At 32.5% G+C, this 10,019-nt stretch overlaps 1 protein-coding gene across 3 annotated transcripts in view; it reads right to left on the minus strand.

Annotated features, from left to right (window-relative positions):
• LOC111087503 overlaps positions 1 to 10,019 on the minus strand; it is a 55,981-nt gene that overhangs the window by 17,180 nt on the left and 28,782 nt on the right. For all 3 annotated transcript variants that reach the window (XM_022394343.1, XM_022394337.1, XM_022394331.1), the window contains exons 2-5: positions 2,704 to 6,008; positions 2,241 to 2,374; positions 1,177 to 1,290; positions 887 to 970 (exon numbers count right to left, since the gene is read on the minus strand). In XM_022394343.1, the coding sequence (XP_022250051.1) occupies positions 887 to 970; positions 1,177 to 1,290; positions 2,241 to 2,374; positions 2,704 to 6,008 (3,637 nt within the window). The remainder of the gene's footprint in view (positions 1 to 886; positions 971 to 1,176; positions 1,291 to 2,240; positions 2,375 to 2,703; positions 6,009 to 10,019) is intronic.

Genomic DNA, 10,019 nt, shown 5'->3' on the forward strand with positions numbered 1-10,019 from the left:
TAATTTAAATCACCTAGATTTTTACAAAGAATATTTTTATTTAAAAATGATCTATTGACAGCTGGCGATGATGAAACAAGTGAGCTTATTTAAATCACCTATATTTTTACAAAGAATATTTTTATTTAAAAATGATTTATTGACAGCTGGCGATGATGGAACAAGTAAGCTAATTTAAATCACCTAGATTTTTACAAAGAATATTTTTTATCCTACAAGTTCTACATGCTGTTTGTTATTATATTTTAGTCGTTATTATATACATTTACAGCAAATCATGTGCAAAACCTAGCTTATTATCACGATATTTCTTGAGTGAATATTGAGAACTGTGTTAGGCCTACTTTTAATGCATCTACGGAATTTATTTTGATAAAACCTATCCGGCATAATTCGGAGAATAGCGTCAATAATTTCGAAACAAAGTCATAAACACCATCAACAGAGATGAGCAGATCAACAGCGATACATTTTATGAGGTGTAAAATATCCTTTTCTGTTGCATTTTTTTTAAGTAGTTACTTGTTAGACAAGAAATCATTAAGGAAACATAAAGAAGACTGACCCTGAAAACTGGAAATAATCAATCTTAAATTCTGTTATAATTACTTAGTTAACCCTCCGAACAATTAATCAAACGTTGTTTTACTGATATGGCTGTAATATGTTTTGTAGGAAATGTCTTACAGTAGTTCTAAACTAATTTAATGAGATATGTACATTTAAAAAATAAGTTTGAAATTATGCAACGGTTTATAGATGTATGTAGTAAAAATGCACACCAACTCACTCACGTGTAGAATATATAAATGAGCATTAATTTATGTTCAGTTCGTATAATTTCAAATTACTTTACGTGTTACTCAATTTGAATTTAATGAGTTACCTGTTGGTGAAGTCACCTGTCCATATGTTTTGGCACTTGTGTTAGATCTCAGCGAAGTTTTCTTCTTTGAAATGGTGATAGAACCTACAATAATGATATACAATCACAGGTGTAGCTCTAACGTAATTTAAATAAAGTTAATCCATAAACCTACACAAAATATTCTTTAAGCTACAGTTAAAACCTGTAGATACGTATATATATATACATTTGTACTTGTTTAAAATGATTTGAGTCATTTGATTTGATAAGATTAATGTAACATAAATCTTATGAACAATCTTACCTACCTGTACTTATTGTTTTGTCAACTGCGTTTTTTTTCCCTATGTTTCTTTGAGACGGTGTACGAAAGACAAAAGAAGTCGAGGATAGGTCACTAGATGGCGATGCTGTCGATGAAACTGAAAATAATATTTTTCGTACTTTTCTAATTACATTCACGTCACATTACTAAATAAGATTATCTTGCGAGAAATTTATCCCAAATAAGAACTTACATTCTCAAAAAGATAAGTCAGTTTTTCAAAATTTTTGAGAGTTTAAAACTTTTTTATGTTTATAAAGATGTTATCGAAGAACTTCATAGAAACACGTGATAAATCAGGGTTAATACCTGAGTATGCCATGTCTAAGTCATTGTAGGACTTTATGATTTTATGGTACATATTAGCATAGAAATGTTCCAGTTTTTATGCACACAGAAATCAAACTTTTACAAAAATAAATAACAAAATACACTTTTAATTACATAATTTTTTATACTTTACAGACCACTATTGGTTATAATTATCAATAAAGATAATGTGTATGTTTTAAAATTAAACAGAATTTTTTCATTGAAAATATCTAGAATTTAAAATAGTACTTAAAGAACCATATGAATTGTACACAATACCTCAGTTTTAACCCTAACTAAAACTGTTATATATCATACGTTGCCAAGATTAAAGCATCAAAACGGTTTAAGTGTAGTTGATTGTGAAATTTATCGTTTGTTCAGATGAATTTTGCAGCACTGATCAACATAATACAATTCATAAAAACCAAGAGAACTCACATTAAAATCTCAGTTCCATCTGTTTATCTAGAAATATATATTTTATTTTCGGCATCCTCGTATTAAGTAATATCATACTTATAATATTCACATACAAACACATAATATCGACGTGCGTATTTATGTGGTAATATACATATATATATACTGATATAACCTAATTGAAATTATTTAAAATATTTCGGACAAAATCATTACTCTTATCATAATTATTTCAATTTAATTTTCACTTGAAGTCATTTACTACCGAGTAAAATTACACATATTCGGTTATGATTTGGAGAAACAACTTACTCTGGTATCTAGTAATAGTTTCTTGGTCAAAGTTATACTCTGGTTGTACGCTTCGAGTTGGTGTCCACAGCTGATCGCCGGTTCTTTTAGATGTTTTACACACAGTCACATCGTTTCTTGAAATAACATTATCCCTAAAACATAATACCATGTTTGAATCTTTCTGTACATGATTAATACTTTCTTGATATTCTCTAGCTCTTCATTCATGCCTTTCACTGACTAGCACTTAATAAAAATGGTACAGAAGCATGCATATTAAAATAAGAGCTTATGTTAAAATATATCATCTATTGTTTCGTAATAAGCTATTGTAAATTTTGAAATTAAATAATCCGATATGTTTCTAATTTTAGATGAGTTTGATCCAAGAACGTACGATTTTCTGCCACCTTTGTCTTTTTGTCTTAACTGTAATCTTCTAAAACCAATATTAAACTTAATAGCATATTATTAAACTTGCCTTTGAGATTGTAAAATGGCTTTATTCTCAGCTTTTGTAAAGTGGCGCCCTCGGGTGGATCTTTCTTTCCCAACTAGATGCTTCAGACCCTCTGAATTTGGATTAGATGATTTATTTCTCACTATTTGACGAGCAGCCACGAGATTTGTATTGATTTTGCTTTTTATCTCTTTTTTCTTTGGTTTGGACTTATCTTCATCTAAACTCGCTGCTATCTTTGTGGTCACTGCATCCCACCGGCTCTTCTTTATTGTTCGAGATACTAATTTTTTTTCCTCTTCTCCCTCTCTTCCTTTAGGTTTTTCAAACATTTCTTTAATTTTAGACTTGACATTCTTCCTGGGATATTTCGGTCTTTTTTCAGAATTAGACATACTTGTGTCGCTGGTACCATTTGACTTTTCTGATTTTCCCCATTTTCTGTTGGTTTTTGTTACAATTTCGTTTTCGACATTTTTGTTTGTTTTTGAAGTTAATGGTTCTGTTTCAAACAATATATTTTTATCTTTTTCATCAGCTAATGACATCTTTTCATTTACCATGTTAACAACCGCTTGAGGAAATTTATCTGTTTCTGACATGTCTTCAGATTCGTCAACATTTTCTTGCTTCAATGCATTTTCAATTTCAATATGATTTTTTTCAGTTTCTTCGGGAGAGCTGACACAACAACTATTAGAATTTGATATACTCTCTTCGGGCACTCTTGTCAACTTCACTTCCCATTTGAGATCCATTTTATCTGCAAATGGCACAGAAATGTCCTGATGACCTTCAGTCTGAAATCGAATCTTGTCCGTGGTCTTGTGATGCTCGGGACAAACATCATCTTGTGTGAGTCTATAAAAGTCTTTGTAGTTTTGTCTGTATGGCCTGGACTCTCCGGAATGTTCGCTTTCGGATTCCGCAATAGATGTTCCAAGACCACCATCTGTAAAGAAGTCTGAATCGGTCATGCTCCCTGCCTTCAGTTGTCGTTCGGATTCATGACCATCAGAAGCCACACCGCTGTCTTGACTGTACGTCGAGAATTTCATGCACGCTTCTTCTCCAGAACAAGTTAAAGTACCTAGCCCGCTCTCTTCATATTCCACCTCTTCATCGGCATGGCAAACTGCTTCTATAGGTTCACCTTCTACTCTGTCTTTTCTCACCTTTTTAGAATATTCTTTTTCTTTACTAATTATCATACCTTCTCTCATCAATTCCTGTTCTTTGCACATAGTCTTTGACGGACTATATTTGGAATGAACAGGAAGCGAAGATTTCTCTGATATTTCTGTCAGTAAACAATTTTTGACATATTCTTGCTTTTCAGCTTCGAGGACCATATTTTTCAAAGTTCCAGCATGATATTTTTCGTCTGGATTTATTATTTCATCATCCTTTGGTAGAATGTTATTAATCTGATCTCGAGGGACGCCTGAAAGTGTTTTACCATTATCACATACACTGTTTTCTTTATTTGTGTCAGTTTGAGCTGCAATTAAATTATTTACTTGCTGTTCTAACTGTGTTGTAGAAGCTTCTCCTATTTTTATCTTCAAAAAATTACTATCTGAGACTTTAGGGTAATTACTGTACCTTAAGTCCGAATAGGTCTTAGTACTTTCATGGGTATTGGGAGCTAATGGTTTATCATAGTCAATCTCTTTTAAATGTGTATCATTCCGATAGACTGTTGTCCACTTGTTTGAAGACAAGACATCTTCAGCTATAACTTCTACACTATCGCTGGATTCCCAACAGTCTTCAGCTTGTAGCCCATACAATAAGTAAGATATTTCACGCTCTTTAATAGAAGAACTTGCAGAACAGACACTAGAAAGAGAAACATGGTGAAGTTCAGGAGGAAGAGTAGTGGATTTTGAAATATTTGAGGATAAATCGTGGCAAACTCCCTGAACTGGAGTGCTGGTTTGTGGCACATATGAAGAAGAATATATGTGGTGAGGTCTGTGAGCAGGAATAATAGGATTGGTGATAGACAAAGAAGAATTCTGGAGAATCTCATCACCATACTCCACTGTTATGTCCTCAACTATCTCAGAGTCAGGTAATTCACTTACTTCATCGCAAGAAAAGGTCTTGGGCAACGTAACCGCGTCTAAATCAGATACTTTCGAGGTATGTTGCTCACTGATCACTGTAAAATCTTTCATCTGATTTGGAGTCAAGATACCCAAACTATCTTCTTGGTCAGCCCAAAATCCTCCATCAAAATCATCATCATCATCTTTCAGTAGTCCACCGAGATCAAAGGACATTTGTTGTTGTTGAAGATCGTCAAGTGAGAGGTCTTGCTTTGAATCATCGTCACTCTCAAACGTTTCCGAATCAAACATATAACACGATTGTGACAACAGAGGATTTTCCACATGATAATCAAAATAGAACGAACCAAGTTCATAGCTTTGCTTGTCAGTATGAATCGTCGGAATTTCTTTATTCAATTCATTGTATTCATCATCTTCCGAAGATGAAGATATATCCTGATTCGACTTCTGGTCATTGTTGCCTTGTTCACTATCGTTAAAATTAAGAGGATCGCTATCAGAAAAACCCGTTAATAATCTATGATCACGCGACCTCTCGTGTTTATTAAGAGTTGTTGAAAGTGAGCATCGAGATATAGTTTCTTCGCAAAATTGACTAGACTGATCCTCAGATGACTTACGAATATTCTCTGAAGACGAAACATGTTGCATCATCACCGAGAAATTGTTACGAATCTGAGATGAATTGGTGTTTGATGATTGACTCCATGAACGCGCGGAATTTTGGGATTTGTCTGCAATTGGCGGAAATTTAAAATCACTTGACCGTTGCTCTGTTAAAGAGCATGGTCTAGAGTGCTGGTTTTCTTCCACATTTTTATAAGAGACTAAAGAATCTTTGAGTGAAAATACTGTTTCCACCTTTCGTATAGGAGCAAATATTCCAAAGTTCTGGCCACAGCTAAAATATCTGGTGCCCTGCACCGAGCCGTCGTTCTTTCCGATTGGTTCGTCCAGTTCTATACCACACCAACATCCCTCAGCAAATTGAACAGGGCCAAAATACCGAATTATCCCTTCTTTCACTCCTGCGACACGAACCCTCTGGCCAATCAATCTAATTCGATCACTTTGGAGACTAGAGACGTCATCAAGGTGGTCAGTAATTGACCAGGAGTCCGATGAGCCTTGCCAAGAGCGACAGTCATCCTTTGTTAGCGTTGACACTGATTTTGGTATAAAACTTTTGGGCTTAAGAGTTGTGGAATCCTGACTAGAAACATGGTCCAGTAGTTCTTTTTCCAATAGCTGTTAAAGGATAGACACAGTAATATATGAATATAAACCTTGCCAGATATTTGTTAGACCGTCAACCAAAACGTAGAAAAAACAGTACTAAAAATTAAGAATGAGACGACAAAATATTATACACCACACGAAAATTCGCTAAGATTTCCTGCCGTAAAATTAAAGCACGTTTCTTTTTCTCGAAAGAAACAATATTTTGTAAGAAACGGTTCAATTTATGAGACTATTTAGCTCTGTAACTGAATAGAAATTACAAACTTTTCAATAGCAGAGAACCGTTGAAGAAAGTTAGCTCTTTGTCCATTGACTCGTTGTGATAAAGAAACCTGCTTTAGGCACGTGCTAGTGGTAGCCACTAATAAGTACATGTATTGTTTTCTGTATGTTTTTGGGACACGCCTATCTGCTATATTAAGTATGTTGTCATCAGTTTTGGGAAACTGCCAACAATGTTACTGAGGCATGCGGGCTGCTGGTGTTGTATCTTAACAAAGGATGTGAAACAACGAAGTAAGAAAATATAACATGGTTGTGGAAGCACATTTTCATATGTTGAGCTAGATACGAGGAGAAACTAAAACCCGTTACTTAAACGGATATTTACAGAAATATTAACCTCAGGATTTTGTACTTGATAACACCTTTTATCAAATTACAAAACATTTACCTTAAAAGTAAGAAAACTTATCAGTTCTAATGTATAATTTTCACATAATATATTTTTTATACTTTTCGATCACCCGAAATTAATATTTTTGAGCATGTTTTGATTCAAAATGAGGAAAAAGACTCAAAAGATAAGAAAAAGATTGCACGATTATGGTTCCTAAATTGATTTTGTATTAACCAGTTTTAAAATACTTATGTATATGCATCTTCTATAAGAATGAAAGCCGAAGATAACAATGTAATTTTGTTTCTTAGGTGAACTTTCTTAAACAATGTAATTATGTTTCTTAGGTGAACTTTCTTAAACAATGTAATTTTGTTTCTTAGCTGAACTTTCTTAAACAATGTAATTTTGTTTCTTAGCTGAACTTTCTTAAACAATGTAATTTTGTTTCTTAGCTGAACGTCGTTAAACAATGTAATTTTATTTCTTAGCTGAACTTCGTTAAACAATGTAATTTTGTTTATCAGGTGAACTTTGTTAAACAATGTAATTTTGTCTCTTTGGTGAATTTTTCTAAACAATGTAATTTTGTCTCTTTGGTGAATTTTTCTAAACAACGTAATTTCGTCTCTGGTGAATTTTTCTAAACAACGTAATTTTGTCTCTTTGGTGAACTTGATTGAATAATGTAATTTTGTTTATCAGGTGAACTTTGTTAAACAATGTAATTTTGTCTCTTTGGTGAATTTTTCTAAACAACGTAATTTTGTCTCTTTGGTGAATTTTTCTAAACAACGTAATTTTGTTTCTTAGGTGAAATTGATTGAATAATGTAATTTTGTTTCTTAGGTGAAATTGATTGAATAATGTAATTTTGTTTATCAGGTGTACTTTGTTAAACAATGTAATTTTGTCTCTTTGGTGAATTTTTCTAAACAATGTAATTTTGTCTCTTTGGTGAATTTTTCTAAACAACGTAATTTTGTTTCTTAGGTGAACTTGATTGAATAATGTAATCTTGTTTCTTTGGTGAACTTGTTAAAAGTATACAAATTTTGATCGGATTCTAGGTTTTAGCTGAAATCAGCGAAGTACAGTCCCTTCTTGTATATCCTATAGAACTATGAAAGAATGTAATGGAACGAAGTCAAGAAGTAAAGAGTTTTGTAATAAACCTTTTTATTTTTAATTACATATAAATGTTTTAATTTGGCATGTATATCCACGGTACAAAGAAAATTTGGAAATTTGTATTTCGGTTGGAGTGTTTTCTAAGGCCTTGCATGGTGCATTATATGGTTCCTCAGCGGGGCTACAACCTCTGGTATTAAGAAGACTGTACAGCGGATGCTGTACATCTGGAGTGGAAATGTTTAGAAAGATTAATAAATGGTATAGTGAGAACCTCCACATTAACAAATAATGTACTGATATTTCCTGCATTAAAAATAACACAATCTCCACTTGATAATGGTATAATGATAGCCTTTACATTGAAAATAATATAGTTATATTCTCTACACTGCAAAACAGTATAATAACAACCTCCACATTAAACAATGGTATTGTGATGACCTCCATATTAAAAATAACATAGTTATAGCTTCTGTATTACAAAACATTACATATGGTGTATTGACAACGTTCGCATTAAAAATACATAGTGATAACTTCTACATTAACAAAATTACCAATATGTTTAATACTTGTTTGGCATGCAACCGGTAAATCCGCCCCCCCCCCCACCCCAAGAAAAGAAAAGAAAGAAGCGTCTTTAATGTCTAGTAGATGTTAATATGTGTATAAGTGTTGTTTCAAGTAAATTACTGGTTCTTCATTTCATAAATACACAAGAGGTTCGTAGTTTAAGAGCCACAACCTTTTGTCACGCTGTTAAACAACAGTCTTATTTCACGCTGTTAAAGAACAACTTTGTGTCTTGTTGTTAAACTACAACCTCATGTCACGCTGTTAAAGTACAACCTGTACCTCAGTGGCACAACGGTAATCCTGCGGACTTATAACGCTAGAAACCCATTGTATAGATTTGCCCTTAACTACAGACACACATACAACAAACCTACAACCTTATGTCGCGTGTTAAACCACAACCTTACGTCACTTTGTTATACCACAACCTTATGTCATGCTATTAAACTACAAATTTATGCCACACTTTTTAAAGATTTAATTAGATGTAGTTCGATTTATATTTATATTTTATGCTCAAAGTAATATAAAACAAAGATTTATCGAAGAAATTATAATAACTAAAATTTATTTACCCAGACTAACATGTTTCGGCAAGTGTTGAAACATGTCAGGTATGGATTAATAAATTTTAGTGATTTTAATTCATGTGACATAATGGTGTAACAATGTTGCTCCTTCATGACAGATTATATTGTTTTCCAATAATAAAAAAGGTTGAAACATAAGATGTTGTACATATGTAAAATATTTCTAAAGCTCTTAACTTAGGGGAAATCCTAGACTTCTTTACTGTTAGCATCACAAATGCCCCCCAAAACAATGCTAACATTGAAAGTTCCCCAACGTGCTCTAAAAGAAAAATGTACCACGCAAAAAGACTTGTCTAAGGACAACCACGTAACTTTTCAATAAGCAAATACATGACCAGAAGTATATTTAACTAGAACTAATAATCCTCGCTTGTATACACGATCATCTTCCATTTTAAATTTCGATATGAAAAAGCAAATCACAAAAGATTTGACTATCAGACTAGTTCTAAAAAGAAAGTTATTTTTAGGTTGGATTTAAAGCGACCTTATTGAATATCTAAAATCAGATTTGAGCAACATTTGATGGTGCAAAGGCAATCCAAAAGCTAGTTACCCTTTCACTGTTTTACAAGTTTTGAAAACTGCCTAATCGTCACTGGAACAAGATGCAACACATTAAAGACGAGGAATATTGAACCCAATGTTATAGTTGTATATTTATAAAATAACAACAAATGATAAGGATGACTTCAAGTATTATTTGTTTTGTTTTTAAAAGATTGATTGATTATTTTGTGACTTGATTGTTATCGTACAATAACGGATTAATTACTCAGATGTAGCAGAAAGTATGAATATTTGATAAATACAATCATAATTAAATCAACTGTAAAAAATACATATACATATTTATATAAAAAGAATAGACATAAAGACATATTTAGCTATTTTGTATTTACAAAAGTGTATTTACCTTTTCATTCAGGCAATTGTACTTATTCCTGAAACTCATTCACATAAAACATCACATCGTTAATTAGTGTACAACTAAAATTTAGTATAGTTAATTTTGATATGTGTCGCCCCCACACACGAACAAATAAAATGTCAGATCCTTAAATATAATTTACTGTTAAAAACCCATTGAAAAAC

The sequence above is a fragment of the Limulus polyphemus genome, unplaced genomic scaffold (assembly GCF_000517525.1).
Source record: "Limulus polyphemus unplaced genomic scaffold, Limulus_polyphemus-2.1.2 Scaffold71, whole genome shotgun sequence".
NCBI classification, from domain to species: domain Eukaryota; kingdom Metazoa; phylum Arthropoda; class Merostomata; order Xiphosura; family Limulidae; genus Limulus; species Limulus polyphemus.